Source organism: Rhinatrema bivittatum, chromosome 8, assembly GCF_901001135.1.
Source record: "Rhinatrema bivittatum chromosome 8, aRhiBiv1.1, whole genome shotgun sequence".
Classification (NCBI taxonomy): Eukaryota; Metazoa; Chordata; class Amphibia; order Gymnophiona; family Rhinatrematidae; genus Rhinatrema; species Rhinatrema bivittatum.
In genome coordinates this window covers 219,523,135-219,543,067 of record NC_042622.1, presented here as the reverse complement: position 1 = coordinate 219,543,067, position 19,933 = coordinate 219,523,135, and the positions used below count along the sequence as shown (strand labels likewise).

The following is a 19,933-nucleotide window of genomic DNA, read 5'->3' as shown; positions in this document are numbered from 1 at the left end:
CCTAGGACCTGCCAACTCCCTGGGAGGACTGCTGAAGCTTCCTGTTCTACCCTGACAGCCTTTTTAAACAATTCCTTTTTTTTTTTTTTAATTAGTGAACCCAAGAATAAAAGGTTCAAAACCACAGTTTTCCACCACCTCTATCTCCTGGAGACAGAGAAATACTGAGGAACTGCAGGTGGCACACCAGGTTAAGAGGGGGGTGCCCTCAAAAGCTTTTTCTATCTGCTGGAAGGGAGGCAAAACCCAGCAGTCTGGTCTGATCCAGGTACGTACAGGGAAATAGGCATTTGCAGCCTCTGCAGGGGACTCTTCTCTCCTGCTGGAATCTGTTACTGGAAGAGTTTCATCTTCCTCTTCCATTAGAGGGGGAAGCTAGGGCCAGTCTTTCATGGTGGCTTACTCGCACCAATCTCGAACCCGGTGCAGAATTGGAGGTTCCAAATTGAGTAATAGTCACCACTGATGTAAGCCTCTCCAGATGGAGAGTGGGGTGTCAAAATCAGTTGGAGTAGAGCCAGTGGTTAAAACAGGAGGCCTCTCAGTCTGTTAGAGATGAGTTTTGTATTGCTTGCATGTCGGCCATGGTTACACAGCATTCAGTACGGATCCTATATGACATTGCAATGACTGCCTACATCAACCATCAAGGTGGAACCAAGAAACAAGCAGTGGCTCAAGAGGCCTGGGAGTTTTCTCTGGGCAGAGCAGCACTTGGAGTGGCTGGTGGTACCTCACATCACCGGGGTGGACAACATTCTGGCGGATTTTCTCAGCTGGAGAAAGTTAGACCCCAGCAAATGGGGGCTGTCAGAGGCAGTGACATTCACAGAAGATGGGGGTATCCCCATATGAAGTTAATGGTGACCAAAGAGAACACTAAGGCATCAGGGTATAATAGCTGCTGAAGAAAATATGGTACAGAAGGAATCAATGCTCTGGTTCTGTTGTAGATGCAAGGGATTCTTTGTCTTCCCTCAATGGCCTCTGGTGGACAAGGGATTACCACAGCTAGAGAAACATCTGGCATGATCCTGGTAGCTCTAGAGTGGCTACATTGACCTTGGTTCCCAGATCTGATCAACATGGCCATACAAAGGCTGCAGATGTTCAGACATCAGTAGATTCTTCTCCACCAGGGCCCAATATTTTCGGGTCAGGCAACTAACTTCTGTCTCATGGCTTTGCTTCTGAGAGGAGATGACAGATGGAGGAGTGATTTTGAAGCAGTTATTTCCACCTTATTGTAGGGTAGGAGACCACCTTCATCCTTGGTATATCTGTGAATTTGGAGGGTCTTTGAGTCCTGGTTTGTTGATGAAGTGCAGCCTCAACCTGTTCAAGCCACATGTTCTGGTCAAGGGACTGGCCTTTAATTCTGAGAGTCCAGGTAGCAACAGTGAGTTGTCTCCAGGATAAGGTGCAAGGATCTCCTCTATCCCCACATCCAGATGTTATGCAGTTCCTTCTGGGAGCTAAGAACTAGCATCCTTGGGTGTGGAAAATTTGTCTGTCTTGGAATCTGAATTTAGTCCTTAGAGGATTGTGTGAGGCTTGGTTTGAACCACTAAAGAGGGCTACGGTTAAGGACTTGACGCTTAAAGGAGTATTTGTGGTGGCTATTTGTTCAGGCAGGAGCATTTCAACGCTCCAGGTGCTGTCATGTCAAGATCCCTTCCTATAGCTGTTTGTTTCGGGGGTATCTTTATGCATGGTGCCTTCTTTGCTGCCTAAAGTAGTCTCAGCGTTCTTGCTTAGGCAATGGAACTTCCAGCTTTTCCAGATTTGGATTCCTCTACACCTCACACAAGGGAGCTTAGGCTCTTGGATGGGAGGCATGCATTATTGAGGTATCTAAAGGTCACTAATGATTTCCATAGATTGAATCACCTCTTTTTGTTCTATTGAGTGGCCCAAAGAAGGGAGGTAAGGCTTCTAAGGTTACAATTGCATGGTAGGGGAAGGAAGTGATTTGAGTTGACTTACATTTCTAAAGAGGATGTAGGAGTGCACTCAACACTTTCTCAGGCAACCTGGGCTGAGTCACAATAGGTGTTTCTGCATGAAATTTGTAGTGTATCTACTGTGAAGTTGTTGCAAACGTTTGCTAGGCATTATCGCTTGGATGTGAGGGCTCCAGCTTCCATTGTGCTTTGGGGAGAATGTTCTACAAGTGGAACTCTCCATGTTCCACCTGAGTTAAAGGGAGTTTAGGTACATCTCAGGAGTCTGGACTGATCCGGGTACGTACAGGGAAAGGAAAATTGGTTCTTACCTGCTAATTTTCGTTCCGGTAGTACCACAGATCAGTCCAGAGACCTGCCCATTTATGGGGAGGGAGAGACCACTGCTCGTACTGTTGCTTTGTATATAGTGCAGAGTTGTTGGACGTTTTCAATGCTTATTGCTTATGTTGAATGTGGGAAACAAGTTTTTCATTGTCTTTTTGGGCAACTTCACCTTCTTCCAGCTCATGGGAGGGAGTTTGCTTAGAAATATGGGTGTTGCTGTCTTCTTGGCTTGGGTACAGCTCACTACTGAAGGACTGACTACAGGTGCCACCCTGGGTTATGTACAGTGTCAGTGAAACTGTATCCAGCTGCTGGCAGGGAGGCAAAACCCAGGAATCTGGACTGATCTATGGTTCTACAGGAATGAAAATTATCAGATAAGAACCCATTTTTCTTTACAGCTCTTGTAGCTCCCCACAAGTGGCACATCCTCTGTCACACAGCTGGAGCTGTGGAAGTGCTGGAGAGACAGTAAATGGTAATAGCAGATTTAGTTAAGATTTGAGTCTATGTTCTTTAATGTATGCATTTTAGTGCTCCACAATCCTCCCATAAAATATATAAGTGCAAGGCCTCTTGTATGGGCTGGGTTTGTCACTTGGAACTTTAGGATAGAGGATAACTAGAAACTGCCATAAGATTTGATTTTGTTTTTTATGCATAAGTACTTTGTAAATTTACAAATCACTTTGCATTAAAACAAAAGTAAAATACAAGTAGTTAAGATTCTAGTAGCCTGTGGCGGGGTGAGTGCAGCAGGTACAGGTGTGGCCTTACCCACTTGCTTCCGTTTCTCCTTGGTCTTCAGCCGTACAATCTGAAGGTAGCTGCTGTTTGTGATGTCAGATATGATGCCAGCAATTCTGCTCCAGACCCGCAGCAGGGCTCCACAGAGCATGTAGTAATGGCGCAGCCGCATGCCCTGGAAGCACTCCTTCCCCTCCTGGATCAGTCTGCATTTCCCATTCCTGGCCAAAGTCAGGAAGAAACCATAAGGGGGGGGGGGGGGGGGGGGGAGGAGAGAGGCAAAGGTCATGACTTCCATACAATGTTAGGATGTAAAAACCCAGCCATGGTGTGTGTTAAATGATGTAGTTACTTCTGTGCCCATTAAAAAAAAAATGGAGTTACTTACAGCTTCCCATTTATAATTAAGATGGACCCCCCCAGCTCCTGTCCTAGGAGTCTTTTGTGAGCAAGGAGTCCACGGTGCACTTACCACACTGCATGGTTGCAGCTCTGAAAGGAGAAGGCGTACTGTTTCTGCCAGTGGTGTTCAGCTTCTTCATGGGAGACCTACAGCCACAGCAGAGAAGTCAACTGTTATAAGCCTCAGCCAGTTGTGTAAATATCCACAGGTATACCTATGGGTTCAGATATAAATCCTTATGTAACATGCACTGCATTAAAACCTCCAAGGAGTGACTTGGGTTTGGGGGAGGATGGGGGACTACTTTCTCTTCTCTGTAATGGTTACACAATCTGTGCCTATGTCCTCTCTCCTGAGAGAACGCTGCCAGCAGAAGAGGCATCTGCTAATGAGTAAATAGAACTTGAGAAGAGAATGCTTACATCCTGCAAAAGAACTGGATGGGGATCTGAATTATTACTTATCTGTCTGCTAAGTAGTTCAAGAGCTTGAATTAATCCTATAGCTAGTTTAAGGACTGAATTATAAGTTTTTGTTGTTTTTTTTAAATAACTGAGTTTGCAAAAGGTCACTTGCATGATTTGAGGAGGTTAGAGAACTGGTTCCTGGGCAGTTAGTTACTGGTGTGTGATTCCTATCCACCTCATGTTTTGATATTTTGAAGATTTCCCCTAATGAAGGTAAATCTATATAAATCAATTAGGGACTTAGAACAATGTGCACTTAACCTTACTTTTAGTAACAATACTAATTTTAGTCCTGTTGCAGGTCACTGACAAACTAATCTAAAAACATACCTAATCTCACTTAAAAACCCTTAGATTTAACAAACATACCCAATTCTTAAACAGCCTTACAAACCTTAACAACTCAATGAAAATTAAGATGCAGATGTCCAGCAGCATGATGGAAGCTATCCAGTCTTTTCTGTACCAAATGCCACATCGATGACCAGCGCAAAGTGCCTGGCATTGCGCAGGTAGTCTGCGTGCATGTACCTGTGCCAGTGGGTGTGCAGGGGCATGTGTCTGCCTGACAGACCAGGCCTTCCAGACAGAGAAGATCGTCTTTGCATTGTGCGTCTGCCATTGCTCTGGGCACCACCTCATGGCCAGACACAGACATGACACAAACCTTTTTTAGGCAGATTACTAGTAGCAAAAGTCTATAGAAGGAGGGGAAAAATACAGATATGTGGTAAGAGAATCACTCCCCTATCCCTCTTTCCTGTTCATATCCCTGATCAGTCCAGCCAAGTGGGTTTCCTGGAGAACTCGTGCCATCCTGCAGCTCTGGGAAGTATCCTCTCTTTTTAATTCTACTTTGACTCTACTTTGATTAAAGTTTAAAAAAAAAAAAAAAAGCAAGCAGAGCAGAGCAGCAGTGTTATAGCAACCGGGAAGGCCTGCAGGAGGTAGCTGCTCAGTTTTTTGCCTTGCTGAGGTGGGAGTTCTCGGGTGGCACAGCTCATCAGCCAGGCTGCCGCGCCCCCCTCCCTTTTTTTTTTTTTCCTCTCTAGTGCAGTTTTTTTCTTCTCAGGCTGATGGCGGGTTGCGGTGCCTGCTGCTCATGTGGTGATGTTGCGCGCAACTTTCGCACACTGGGCTCCGTTCTCAATGCCTTTCTGGGGGAGAGGGCGGATCAAGGCGGGCGGAGGTGCCGTTGGAGCGGCAGGGAAAGCAAAACACAGGCATGAGATCGCCTCTGAAGACAGAGTACCCTCTTGTTGGGCACGGGAATGATGACCATGTCCTCAGCTGAAGGGGCTCAGCTGAACCGGGCTCCCTGGTATCAACCCTCAGTTGCTGCGGAGGGTAGGTTTCTGGGTCCTCAACCCTCTGCTACCAGGGGGGGATGGCCCCACCACGACCTGACAACCCCTGGGAGGCTTTAAAGGCTCCTAGACTGTTTTTTTAAACCGGAAAGTCTTATTAAAAAACAGAAACTAAGCTCCCCAATAAACTAAGTCTTAAAAACTAATCTAATTCTAAAGAGAATACTATTTAATGCAGACTGAAGGGATTTGTACCTCCACCATCTGCTGGAGACAGAGAAATACTGACAGGCTCTAGGTGGCACCTCAGGGTATAGGGCAGAGTCCGTTCAAACTTCTCTGTCTCCATCTGTTGGGAGGGGAGGCAAAACCCAGAAGTCTGGACTGATCCGGGTACGTACAGGGAACAGCTTGCTCCGTCTCCATCTGCTGGCAGGGGAGCATAAACCCACAGGTCCTGAGTCCATCTGTATACACACTAGGAAAAGGCAGATTGATCTTTCTCTGTCACTATGTTTTGGCAGTTCCCAGCTTTCTCCAGTGTGCGTGTCAATGTCAGGAGTGGCCTAACATTACCCTTGTGTCTGTCCATTAATGTTAAAGCCTAATCATGCTTTCATTCTAGAGAATTGGAGCTGTTTCGGGCCTTTCATTTTGTTTAAAGATGTTAAGAGAGTTTAGCAATAGAAGGCGAAATATGCCTCATGTACCCTTCAAGGAAAAGAGACACTTATGACAGGCACGCAACTTTGTGGTTAACCATACACGAACAGCCTGGTAGCAAATGGCCATTACTGGGTGGAGTAAGTACAAGCTGGGCTGCATTCCCTACCCGTCGGTATTTCTTTTGCAGACTGTCCAGGTTTTCCAGCTGGTTCTGCTTCCCAATGTTGGGTTTGTAGATGATGAAGTATTTGCCCCGTCCCTGTTCTGCCAGCAGGGTGGTGTTGGTGGTACCTCGGACCTGAGAAGCACAACTCCAGTGTTAGCCAAAGACTATACCCTTTGTGATAAAGCTGTTTCTAACCCCTCCTCTCCTGTTAGAACACATACAGCCCACTCTCTGCTCAATTTACTGTTCCTCCAAATATTCTGACATAGTTGATATACCAGCCCTTACTCCTCTGACACAGCCGGATATAGACACACCTTCCTAACCCACACTTCCCCCCAGATGCTAGGGAAGAGAATGCTTTGTCTTCCAGATCTGGATGTAGCTTTTGAATGGATGTGCTGGTCCAAGGATGTTTAAATATAGAGATAAGAGCTTGAACTCTACAGCACCCACCTTGTAGGAGATGTAAAACCCGTCATCTGGTCCTGTTAGCTGTAGTGACTTCTCATAGGCTGCCTCCCACTTCAAGCCTCGATCCACACTAATCTATCATGCAGAAAGAGAAATACAGAATCAGATCCGGGCAGGGCCTCGCTGAGCTGCATCACAGACAGAGAGGTGCGTAGTTAATCTTGAAGTATTTGACACGCTGCAGCTAGGGATGCAGGGCTAGCCAAGGTCTTGCCTACTTCCATCTGATTTTACCTTATAGAGCACCACCTGACCATCCTGAGGATGACCTGGTGTGAGGAACACCTGCTGACTCTCCTCATAAATTTCATCCACACCTGGTGCCAAATCTGAGAGAGAGAGAAACCAAGAAAGCATTCAGCATGGAGGCATTTAGCAAAGCATGGTGAGAGGGGCTTGCCTGGGGCAGCATTACCCTACCTAGAATGCCCAGGTCATATTTGCCTTCCTTTTTGTCCTTCTCAGTTAGGTAGTCAAACGTGTCTGTGAAGTACTGGAAGAGGCTGTTCTGCTTGTGCACTTCTAGGCCCAGAATCCGGTTCAAGAACTTAGAAATAGAGCAGTCTGCAACAGGAAAAACGCAAGATTAACCTCAGAACCGGCTGATGACAGTGGATCCTCCCCAGAGAGCAGCTATTCATCTCCTTCCCCACCCACCCTTTCCCAATCCTTACACACAGGCCCCAGTCCCCCCCCCCCTCCCCCTCCCAGGCAGCCAATAATAGCAGCCTTATTGCTATAGATAGCAAGGGTAGCTTCTCACCCTCTCAACCAGGAACAGATGACAATAGCGCCTTCCAATATGTACCCAGATCAGTCCAGACTGCTGGGTTTTGTACCCCTGCCAGCAAATGAAGACAGTTTTACTGACACTGCTATATAACCTAGTGTGCTACCTGCAGTTTGGGTGGGGGGGAGGAGGAAAGGAGCAGAAGATATGCAGTGGATTCCTCCCAAGGAGTTGTGAGGTACTGGTGGAGCTAGCCTCCCTGGTTGAGGCGGACGAGCAGGGGGTTGATGACCATTAGCTCTGTCAGGAGTTCCATGGGGACGGACATCTGGTGGTCCAGATCCCTCAGCCTGAACAAGGCAGCAAGGTGACCTGCTCGCGATCCTGTGTGTTCGAGTCCTGAAGAAGCAGGGAAATATTTTTCGATTATATCTTCTTCCTTGGGTTTGATGTATTTGTAAAGTTGCCCAAAAAAGGAAAAAAAGTTAAAACTCATTTTTTGTGTCGGGCAGTTGCTGTAGTGCTTGGGATCTAGGGCTGGTGGCCTGTGGTTGTTACAGGGCTGCAGGCAGGTCTCCGGAGGAGGTGAAGCTCGCGGTGCTAAACTGCACAGTCTCCCGAGGCAGAGGGAAGCTCACAGCACTGAGCCATACGGTAGAGGCAATGCTGCATGGCACAGAATGCCAGGCTTTGGGGGGGGGGGGGGGGGGGGGGGGGGCTCGTATTCACGCCTCAACCAGCAAAAACGTCTGGTACGGAGGGCATGTCAACAGGACCCTCCACTTGTGATTGCTCGGGATCTTCAGCACACTGTGCCAGGCCTGCTCCCAGGGTTCCCCTTGCAGCCCAGGAGCAATGGCAGCCATCTTGGACTTTGCCATGCAGTCCTCTGTGGCCTCGGGAGAACCTGATGTTTCCCCACTGCATTTGTCCCGGCAAGCGCTGGAATGAAACAAGATTTTGAAGGGGAGGATTTCCCTCTAAATGATAGCCAGGATTCGGATGACTTCCAGGTCTTTTCTTCAGAGTTTGTTCTCCTGATGCACTGGGTCGTCTTGGCCAGGAAAGCATCAAGGGGAGCATGGCAGATTCGATCCATGGGTGGATCCAAATCACGAAAAAAGTCTGGTCTTCCTAAACGGCAGCGAGCCAATGGGGTTTGGTGCGTTTTGGTTATGGCCTCTGTGTCTGGTGATCTGCAGGGGGATTCAGATGATTCTGAGGATCTGCAGGGGACTCCTGGGGAGGTCCCTGGGGCGGATTCACTGTAGGAAGTGCTGGATCTGGCCAGTGATCCAGAGGATGTTCCCGTGGCTGAAGAGGATGATCCCAAGGTGGTTTGTCTCTTTTGCAGAGAGGAGTGCTAGCCACTGGTTCTGCAGGTTCTTCGGGAGCTAGGAATCAAGATGACACAGGAAGAGTCTGACTTGACGAGAGCAGATCTGGTGCTGGATGGCCTGAGGGAGGCCAGCGCAGTGAAGAAGCTGGGACTTTGGGAGTGGGATACTCCGGCATCCAGGCTGAGAGTTGGCAGAGCTGTGGCTAAGCTTTATCCTTTGCTGGAAGATACCTTGGAGTTGTTTGCTCTTCCCAAGGTGGATACTTCAGTGTTGCAGTCTCCAAGAAAACAACCATTCCTGAGTGGGTTCAGCTACTTTAAGGGATGTGCAAGATCGAAAGTTGGAGCTTCATCTCAAGAGTATCTTTGAGGTTTCAGCTCTGGCCATAAGGGCCACGGTGTGCAGCAGTCTGTTGCAGAGAGCATATCTGTGTTGGGTGCTTCTGGTACCCAAAGTTTCAGATTATTTGCAGGTCCTGGGGTCCATGGCATCGACCTTGGAATTAGTTCCTTGGACATTCGCACATATGCGGCCCCTTCAGAGGGCTCTTCTCTCCCAGTGGAATCTGTTGTCAGGGGAATTTTATTCCTCTTCCACTCGAGGGGGAAGGCAAGGACCGTCTTTGCCTGGTGGCTGCTTCAGGCCAATCTAGAATGTGGGGAATCGTTGGAAGTTCCATATTGGGTGGTTGTCACTAACAATGCCAGCCTTTCGGACTGGGGAGCAGTAATCTGTTAGAGACTAGAGCGATGCGATTTGCTTTGCTTGCCTTTCTGCTATGGATGCGAGGTGGTCCAGTTAGGGTTCTTTCAGACAATGCGACAAGTGTGACATTAACTGACAAGGTAGAACATGGAGTCAGGCAGTGGCTCAGGAGGCACAGGCATTGATTCTCTTGAGTCACGAGGCTTTGGACCCCAGAGTGTGGGAGCTGTCAGAGGTAGCGATGTCTCTCATTCGCAGGAGATGGGGCTTGCCTCAGCTGGACCTAATGGTGACCAGAGAATGCAAAAGTGCCTCAGTTCTTCAGCCGAGGAAGAGAGCATGGTAGTTCTGCCATGGCCTCTCAATGTACTACTGTATGGTGTCCCCCCATGGCCTCTGGTGGGCAGGGTGATACGGTGGATGGAGAAGCATCCGGGTAACATCATTCTGGTGGCTCCAGAGTGGCTGAGCCATTCTTGGTTTGCAGATCTCTTCAACATGGCCATAGCTGGCCCTGAGGTTCAGCCATCTGGAGAATCTTCTCCACCAGGGGCCTATATTTTTCGACCAGGGATTCACTTTTGTTTCATTGCCTGGCTTTTGAGAGGAGATGGCTAAGGTGGAGGGGTTATCCCGAAGCGGTTATCACCATCTTGCTGCAGGCCAGGCAGACTTCCAAGTCTTTATCTTATGTGTGAGTTTGGAAAATCTTCGAATCCTGGTCTATGGTCAGGGGTGTGCAGGCGTTGTAAGCTACAATGTCACATACTTTGACTTTTTTTCAGCAGAGTTTGGTCAAGAGTAAGAAAATTGTTCTTTCCTGCTAATTTTCGTTCCTGTAGTACCACGGATCAGTCCAGGACAACTGGGTTTTGCCTCCCCTCCAGCAGATAGAGACAGAAAAAGAATTGGTGGCACCTCAGGGGTATAGGACAGAGTCCACGTAGTGTCTGCCAGTATTCCACTGTATCCAAGCAGAAACTATATAAACCATAACAATCAGATCAACTTCCCCGAATAGCAGAGGAGAAGAAAACAACCCGAAACTCAATAAGTGAACAAAACATGCCCAAGACCTTTCCCTGAAAAGGGGGGCAGCCAGTAAAAAACGAGCAGAAAATATTGATCAGCTACCGGCCGAGCAGACTCTACATTTTCCTCCCGGGCGGGCGTCTGGTCTGATCCATGGTACTACAGGAACGAAAATTAGCAGGTAAGAACCAATTTTCCTTTCCCTGTACGTACCCGGATCAGTCCAGGACAGCTGAGATGTACCAAAGCTTTCTTAACCAGGGTGGGACAGAGAGTCCCGCTCGGATTACACTGGTTCCAAAAGAACCGGGCTCTGGAGCCCAGACATCCAATCAGTAATGTCTGGCAGAGGTATGCGGAGACTTCCAGGTAGCTGCCCTACAAATTTCCTGTGGAGACATCTGCTGACATTCCACCCAAGAAGTTGCTTGTGAACGAGCAGAGTGAGCCTTAAGGCCAGACGGAATCAGACGACCCTGAATCAGGTAAACCGACACTATCGCTTCCTTCAACCAGTGTGCGATTGTGGCCCTGGAAGCCTTTTGCCCCTTTCTGGGTCCACCCCACAGCACGAAAAGATGGTCTGAGAGTCGGAAACTGTTCGTCACATCCAACTTCCGCAAATCTCTAGACTCTGGAGATGAAGAATCTAAACCTGCAAAGGAAGGGAGATCCACTGATTGGTTCAAATGAAAGGAGGATACCACCTTCGGGAGAAAGGAAGGAACTGTTCTCAAGGACACTCCCTGCCTCAGAAATCCTCAAGAAAGGTTCCCTGCAGGATAAGGTCTGTAACTCGGATACCCACCTCACGGAAGAAATAGCCACCAGAAAGACTGCCTTCAAAGTCAGATCTTTCAGGGTTGCTCGCTTCAATGGCTCAAAAGGGACATTACAAAGTGCTCGCAGCAACAAATTCAGTTCCCACGAGGGACAAGGGCTCTGGACTGGAGGACGTAAATGCTTAGCTCCTCTTAAGAAATGGGCCACATCCGGATGTGAGGCTAGCGCAACCCCCTGCACTTTTCCTCAAAAACAACCAAGGCCCGCCACATGCACCCACAGGGAATTGAATGCCAAACCCTTGACTAAACTTGCCTATAAAAAAATCCAGGATCTCCGGAATTGACGCCGTGGACTGTTGAACTTGGCGGTTTATGCACTAGGACTCAAACACTCCCCACACTCTAACGTACGCCATAGAGGTAGAGGTTTTACGGGAACGCAAGAGTGTGGTCACCACCGCATTCAAGTAACCCTTACTCCTCAGCCTTTCATAAGCCATGCCGCTAGACAAAAGCGAGCTGCCTTTGCGAAATAAACGAGGCCCTGATGCAATAGAGTCTGAGACGGACGAAACCTCAGTGGACAGTCTACCGCCAGATTCAAGAGGTCCGCAAACCACGGGTGCCTCGGCCACTCCGGAACCACGAGAATCACCCTGTCTGTGTGCCCCTCGATGCGGCGTAGAACCTTTCTGACCAACGGCCACGGTGGGAACACATAGAACAGGATGTCCTTTGGCCAAGGGAGAACCAGCGCGTCTACAAACCAACCAAATCAGACAAAATCAAATTCTAACACCAGACACTAGGCTTTGCACCTCCACCATCTGCTGGAGACAGAAAAATACTGGCAGACACTAGGTGGCACCTCAGGGGTATACAAAAGAGTCCGCCAAGTCTTTTTCTGTCCCCATCTGCTGGAGGGGAGGCAAAACCCAACTGTCCTGGACTGATCTGGGTACGTACAGGGAACTGGCTTTTAACTCTGAGGGTTCAGGTAGTGGCTTTGAGCTGTTTCCATAGTAAGGTACAGTGTTATTCCCTGTCGGCGCATCCAGATGTCGTACGTTTTCTTTGAGGAGCGAAGAATTTGAGTTTGCCGGTGTGGAAGACATGTTCAGCTTGGAATCTTAATCTGGTGCTTACTAGGGTGTGTGCGGCACTGTTTGAACTGCTGAGGAGAGCAACTTTGAAGGATTTAATGCTTAAGGTGGTCTTTCTGGTGGCCATTTGGTTGGTGAGGAGAATTTTGGAGCTTCAGGCTTTGTCATGCCGGGATCAGTTTCTACAGATTTCAGAGGCAGGAGTGTCTTTATGGATGGTGTCCTTTTTGCCAAAGGTGATGTTAAGATTTCATGTTAATCAGACTGTGGAACTACTGGCCTTTCCGAACTTGAATTCCTCCACTCCTTATGCAAGAGAGCTGAGACTTTTGGACATCCAGCATGCGTTGTTACAGTATTTGAAAGTCACTAATTATTTTCGTTCTCCGGATCACCTTTTCGTTCTCCGGAATGGGCTAAAGAAGAGGCGTCAAGCTTCCAAGGCCACGATTGTGTGTTGGCTCAAACAGCCAATCAGAGCGGCGTATATCTCTAAGGGGTGGCCAGTGCCTGAAGGTTTGCGGGCTCATTTGATGGGTGCACAGGCAGCCTCTTGGGTTGAGGCCCAGCAGGTATTACCACAGAAGATTTGCAGGACAGTGACTTGGAAGTCTCTGCACACTTTTGTCAGACGCTATCGCTTGGATGTCAGGGCTCTGACTGTGGTGTATTTTGGTGAGAGCATTCTGCAAGTGGGACTCTCCAGGTCTCACCCAGTTTATTGGGCTTAGGTAAATTCCAGGAGTCTGGACTGATCTGGGTATGTACTGGCAAGGTAAATTGGTTCTTACCTACTAATTTTCGTTCCTTTTGTACCATAGATTAGCCCAGAGACCTGCCCATGAAAAGGGGGAGAGTCTATTGCTTGTTTTGTCTGCTGCTTGTATTTAATGCAGAGTTGTTAACAGTTCTCTATGCTGTCTTACTGTTACTCTGGGACAGAGATTTTGTTTCCAGGGTGTTACAGTGTCATCACCCTCCTGTTCGTGAGGGAGGGTGGGGGCTGTTAAATTTTGTAGGTTTTTGTATCTTGCCTTGGATACAGGTCAATACTGAGGGCCGGCAGGTGCCACACTAGGTTATATAGCAGTGTTAGTAAAACACCTGTCTCCAGCTGCGGCAGAATGAAAATTAACGGGTAAGAACCAATTTTCCTTTCTTTCTCCTAGCTCCACTGCCAGTGCAGCACCTTATCCATCTCCAGTGAGGTCAGTCTTTTCTTCCCCCTCCCTAGATCCAACAAGGGAAGCTCTTCACCCCTCCACCTTCAAGAGCCAATAAGGGCAATTCCTTATCCCCTGATTCCCAGAGCCAGAAAAGGCAGCTCCTCATGTCATCCTCAGTGAAATCACCTCCTTGCTCATCACTCCCCCTCCCCAGAGCCAAAGTTGGCAGCTGCTCATCCCCCCCCCCCCCCCCAACAACCTGACAGCAAAAGCAGCACTTTACCTCTGCTCCCTCCTACATTCTCCCAAAGAGCCAACAAGTGCAGCTTCTCACATCAGTTCCCCACCACCTCAAGTCTACCTGGGCTTTCTTCTCCCCTGAATCCTCAGGGCAGCACAAACTCTCTCTGTTCCTGCACCCTTTTTGACTGAGTTGGGTTCCTGTGTCTCCCCTTCAGAACTGCATCCTCTGGGAAAGCAGTAATGATACCCAGAATAATGGATTGGAAAAGGGAAAGTAAGCCAACAAAGATATACCAGAGCTCAGTTGTACAATACTCTTTACCTAGGTATCAACTAAATTGATACTGTAGTAAGGGGGAGGGGTGGAGGGTATATTTACCTTTTTCCACAGTGATAGATCCATATTTCAAATCTCTACAAAAGATCCCAACTGAAACAAGACCCTGCTTCATATCTGCAAAGACAGAGCAGGCATTGGTCAATGCACAAACATACCAATACCTCAAGACAGGGCTATGTATGAGTGCACATGCCAACACCTCAAGACAGGGTTATACATGCTTGCACGCACTTGGTCACACCTGCACACTAACACCTCAAACAGGATCATGCATGTGTGCACACAATAGCAACAACACAGAGCCATGAAAAAAAACCTCCCCAATACGGGATCATACATATACACACATCTCCATGCCCACTCATACCTTTCAATGCAAGCAAACACATACTTGCCCTCACTTAACACAAGCCTATGCATAAATATACACTTGCCCCTTCTCCCTCAACACAGCCCCATACACACATGCGCACACCTGTCCCTTGTTCCTCAATACAAGCTGAAAATCTTGACCCATGAATGAGAGGATCTCTCCATCCTTGGGACAGGCAGTGCTGGTATATCTGGGTGAGTGAGACTAGTCCCCTGCTCCTGCTTGCACTCGAGTCAGAGAAGGTGCCCCGTCCTCCTCCATTCCAAAATGGCCACCTGGATTCCACCCCAGTGGTCGAGGGGAGCACTGAACTCTTCCAATACAGTTGTCCAGGAACCTCCTGCTGCCACAACCTCAGTCCTGTATTTCACACTGTGCCACCTGACACACTATGTAGAGCCACTATACATTTCCTGGCTGAACAAAGCAAAGAGAGCATGCTGAACACAAAGCAGAGTTGCTTACCTGTAACAGGTATTCTCACAGGACAGCAGGATGTTAGTCCTCACATATGGGTGACATCATCAGGATGGAGCCCAATCACAGAACACTTTTGTCAAAGTTTCTAGAACTTTGACTGGCACCAACTGGGCACGCCCAGCATAGCACTAACCCTGTATCCAGCAGGGGCCCCCTTCAGTCTCGTGTATAGCAAGTTGTATGTGCGAAAATAAAACAAATTGCAAGTGAACCCAACTCCGCAGGGTGGCAGGCGGGTTTCGTGAGGACTAACATCCTGCTGTCCTGTGAGAACACCTGTTACAGGTAAGCAACTCTGTTTTCTCACAGGACAAGCACGATGGTAGTTCTCACATATGGGTGAGTAGCGAGCTGAGTATGCCCGAGCAATGCACCCAAAGACATGCAACAGGCACAACAACTGGGGTGGATTTGGGCAGGAGGGCATCCTGAAAACCCTGAACGGGTTTGCTGGTAGGATATTGGGTAGTTAAGCTGAGAATAAGCTTCGTAGGATAGACTGGCCAAAAATGGAATCTTGCCAGCCAGCCTTATCCAAGCAATAATGGGCTGCGAAGGTATGGAGAGCGCTCCAGGTCGCAGCCTTACATCTATCAATAAGTGGCACCGAACGAAGTTGTGCCACTAAGGTTCCATGGCCCTAACAGAGTGTGCTTTCACATGGTCTTGTAGCGGAATGCCTGCTTGCTGGTAGCAAAAGAAGATGCAGTCCGCCAAACAGGAGGAAAGGGTCTGTTTTCCCACTGGATTTCCCAATTTGATGTTATCGAAAGAAACAAATAATCAAGTGGACTTCCTGTGGGCTGACGTGCGCTCCAGATAAAAGGCTAAGGCACATTTGCAGTCCAGGGAATGTAGAGCCCTTTCTCCTGGGTTTGAATGGGACCTTGGAAAGAAAGTAGGTAAGATGATGGATTAAGATGAAATTCCGACACTACCTTTGGTAAAAACTTAGGGTGTGTATGGAGGACCACTCTGTCATGCAGAATTTTAGTGTAAGGCAGATAGGTGACTAATGCCTGTAACTCACTAACTCTGCGAGCGGATGTTATAGCGAGAAGAGAAATTACTTTCCAGGTGAGATAGCGGAGATCGCAGGAGTAGAGAGGCTCAAACAAAGGTTTCATGAGCCGCCCTAAGACCACGTTAAGGTCCCAAGCGGGGGCCAGAGGGCACAATGGAGGTTTTAAGTGGAGCAAACCTCTCATGAAGCATGTGACTAAGGGCTGTGTCGAAATAGAGACATCTCCTACTCTGTTGTGGAAAGCGGCTACCACACTGACATGCACTCTTATAGAGGAAGTTTTCAGGCCTGACTCTGATAGATACCAGAGATAGTCCAGAAACTTCGCAGTGGAACAAGTGAAGGGGTCCAAGGTCATGGACGTGCACCACACCGTAAACCTTTTCCACTTAGAACGATAAGAGTGTCTCGTGGAAGGCTTTCGTGAAGCTACCAAGACTCTGGATACTGACTCCGAAAGGTTAAGGGGTTGGAGTATTAACTTTTCAACATCCAGGCCGTCAGGGACAGGGCCTGGAGTTTGGGGTGGCAAAGGCACCCGTCGTTCTGAGTTATCAGAAGCGGGTTCTCTCCTAGAGGGATGCGTCAGCGAACTGATAGATCCCGGAGGATTGGGAAACAGACTTGGCGTGGCCAGTGAGTGGCTATCAGAATCATTAAGCCCTTGTCCCTTCGTAACTTCACGAGAGTCTTCGATATGAGTGGAAGTGGAGGGTACGCTTACAGGAGACCGCTGGACCACGAGAGGGCGAAAGCGTCTCTCGGCTGTGAGTGGCGGCTGCGAGTGGGAGAGCAGAAGTTCTCTACTTTGCGGTTGTGGATGGACGCAAAGAGGTCTATTTGTAGATACCCCAATTTTGGAAGATTGTGTCTGCTACCTTGGGGTTGAGAGACCATTCGTGCGGATGGAAGGTTCGACTCAACTTGTCCACTAGAACATTGTCCACGCCTGCCAAGTAGGTCGCTCTGAGGTACATCGAGTGGGAAAGAGCCCACGCCCATATCTGTGCAGCTTCCTGACACAGAAGGTAGGAGCCCATTCCCCCTTGCTTGTTGATGTACCACATCGCCACCTGATTGTCGGTCTGAAGCAGGATGACCTTGTTTGAGAGGCAATCCTGAAAGACTTTGAGGGCATATCTGATCGCGCGAAGCACCAGGAAATTTATCTGATGTTTGGCTTTCTCTGGAGACCAGGTTCCCTGAGTCTGGAGGCCATCGACATGAGCACCCAAACCTAGGTTGGACACGTCCATTGTCAGGATAATTTGAGGTTCTGGAATTTGAAAGGGAAGGCCTTGAAGAAGATTGGAAAGCCGCATCCACCAGGCCAGCGACAGGCGGAGCTGCTTGGTAACATGGACAATGCAGGACATTGAATGATAAGCCTGAATCCACTGGGACTTCAGAGTCCATTGTATGACTCATGGCGAGGCATGCCATGGGAGTGACATGCATAGAGGATGCCACGTGACCCAGCAAAATGAGGAAATGACGAGCTGTCATGTAATCTCGATCCTGGAGGAATTGTGCTAGGGACATGAGAGTACGAGCTCGATCCTGAGGGAGGAATGCTTTCGCCTGCATGGTGTCCAGGTTGGCTCCTATGAAGGATAGGGTTTGAGATGGAACTAGGCTGGACTTGGAATAGTTGATCAGAAATCCAAGAGACAGCAATGTATGGAGAGTTAGACGTAAGGAGGCTAGTGCGTCCTTTTGAGTTGGAGCCCTTATCAGCCAATCGTCGAGATAAGAGTAGACATGGATGCCTTGACACCTCAGGTAGGCCGCGATCACTATAAGGCACTTGGTAAAGACTCGAGGTGCGGATGCTAGGCCAAAGGGCAGTACCCAGTACTGGAAGTGCCTGGGGGCCACTAGGAATCAAAGGAATTTGCGGTGAGACTGAGTGATCGAGATGTGTGTGTACGCGTCCTGAATATCCAGAGAGCAAAGCCAATCTCCTCTTTGCAGAAGAGGAAGTAGAGAGCCCAAGGTTACCATCCTGAACTTTTCCTTCAGTAGATACTTGTTTAAGGCACGCAGGTCCAGGATTGGACGAATGTCTCCTGACTTTTTTGGAATGAGGAAATACCGGGAATAGAACCCCTGCCCCTGCTGGGAGAGGGGCACTGGTTCTATCGCCGTGACTTCAGGAGGGTTGAAACCTCCTCCTCCAGAAGAGAGGAGTGGTCGGATGATCCCCATGTCGGCCGAGGTGGGGAGTCTGCTGGTACAGACAGGAAATTGAGGTGGTAACCTTGAGTCAGTACAGCGAGTACCCACCGAAGTGATCGTGTGCCATATGTTGGTGAAGTGGCACAACTGACCACTGACGGGTACGGACGGTAGAGGAGGTTGGCTTATGCTCTCCAGTGAGGAGTCAAAATCCAGCAGCTGGGCCCGGTGGAGGAGCTGGCTGAGTTTTCTGAGGCTTGGATTGTCTGGCCTGACCTTTCTGGTAAGGGCTGGAGGGGGCGACCTCGAGTAGCAGGAGGATATCATCTCCATGGCTTGAAGGGTGGCTGCTTAGAGTCTCTTCGTAATGTCCTTTTAGAGGTGGATGGAAAATCAGAAGGCACCGACAAAAGTTGGCGTAGCGTCTCGTGATGGTCTTTGAGCTGTGCTACAGTCTCCTGGATTTGTCCCTGAAGAGATTATTTCCAGCGCAGGGCAGTTCAGCCTGTACTTCTGGTCTTAAGTCAGAGGACTTCAGCCAGGCCCGTCTTCTTGCATTAATCCCCGCTACGGACACCCTAGAAGCAGTGTCAAAAATGTCATAGGCAGTGCGGACCTCATGCTTGCCAGCATCTAGACCCTTCTGAGCCAGAGTATTGAGTTGATCCTGAAGCTGGTCGGATAAAGACTCAGAAAATTCCTGGATCTTTTTAAATAGGTCTCTGTTATACTGGGTCATGTATAACTGGTAGGAAGCAATGCGAGAAATAAGCATTGAGCCAAGGAAAACACGACAGCCAAATGCATCCAGGGACCTCTGTTCTTTCCCTGGAGGTATGGAAGAATGAGGCTTAGAACGTCGTGCCTTTTTCTGGGCTGATTCCACAACCACAGAAAGGAAAATTAGTTTCTTACCTGATAATTTTCGTTCCTGTAGTACCAAGGATCAGTCCAGGACACCTGGGTTGTGACTCCGCACCAGTAGATGGAGACAGACTAAAACTTGTGGGCGGAGCCATATATGCCCCTGTGCCAGTCACAGCCCCTCAGTCTTACGGAATGTCAAAGTAGAACACAACCAGAGAAGTAAACCAAACTAGATACCGCTAACTAACGGGGAAAGAAACACCCCTTCTGGAAACGGACTCTCCAACCGAGAGAGCGAACAAGCGGAACAGAGCAAATCAAAAACACAGAGCGGACTCTCCATTACTTCAGCGCAGCACTGCGGGCGGGATCCTGGACTGATCCTTGGTACTACAGGAACGAAAATTATCAGGTAAGAAACTAATTTTCCTTTCCCTGTACGTACCAGGATCAGTCCAGGACACCTGGGATGTACCAGAGCAACCTACTGAGGGTGGGAAGCAGAGAGTCCCGCTCGGAGTACCCTCTCTCCAAAACCCCCAGAATCGGTAGCCCGGACATCCAGCCGGTAATGCCGGATAAAAGTATGCAACGACTTCCAGGTGGCCGCCCTACAAATCTCTTGAGGCGACACCTGAGAAGCTTCCGCCCAAGACGCTGCTTGAGAACGAGTCGAGTGAGCCCGCAGCCCCACGGGAAGAGGTTTGCCCCGCACCAAGTAAGCCGAACCAATGGCCTCCTTGAGCCAACGAGCAATCGTTGTGCGGGACGCTGTAGCTCCTTTCTTTGGTCCAGAAAACAGTACAAACAGATGATCTGTGACCCGAAACGGATTAGTGACCTCCAGATATCGGAGAAGGGATCTCCGCACGTCAAGCTTCCGTAACTCCCTCTCTTCAGTAGCAGAGGAGTCTCCGCACGCAAAGGCGGGCAACTCCACCGATTGATTAACGTGAAAAGACGAGACCACTTTCGGTAGAAAGGAAGGGACCGTCCGTAAGGAAACCCCCGATTCAGAGATACGCAAGAAAGGTTCCCTACAGGAC

General features: G+C 48.8%; 1 protein-coding gene across 2 annotated transcripts in view; it reads right to left on the bottom strand.

The window, feature by feature from the left end:
- The window catches only part of SBNO2 (strawberry notch homolog 2), a 196,834-nt gene that overhangs the window by 14,033 nt on the left and 162,868 nt on the right, over positions 1 to 19,933 (bottom strand). For both annotated transcript variants that reach the window (XM_029613396.1, XM_029613397.1), the window contains 7 exons: positions 14,005 to 14,079; positions 6,942 to 7,085; positions 6,756 to 6,850; positions 6,504 to 6,596; positions 6,048 to 6,179; positions 3,511 to 3,587; positions 3,069 to 3,259 (listed from right to left, as the gene is read on the bottom strand). In XM_029613396.1, the coding sequence (XP_029469256.1) occupies positions 3,069 to 3,259; positions 3,511 to 3,587; positions 6,048 to 6,179; positions 6,504 to 6,596; positions 6,756 to 6,850; positions 6,942 to 7,085; positions 14,005 to 14,079 (807 nt within the window). The remainder of the gene's footprint in view (positions 1 to 3,068; positions 3,260 to 3,510; positions 3,588 to 6,047; positions 6,180 to 6,503; positions 6,597 to 6,755; positions 6,851 to 6,941; positions 7,086 to 14,004; positions 14,080 to 19,933) is intronic.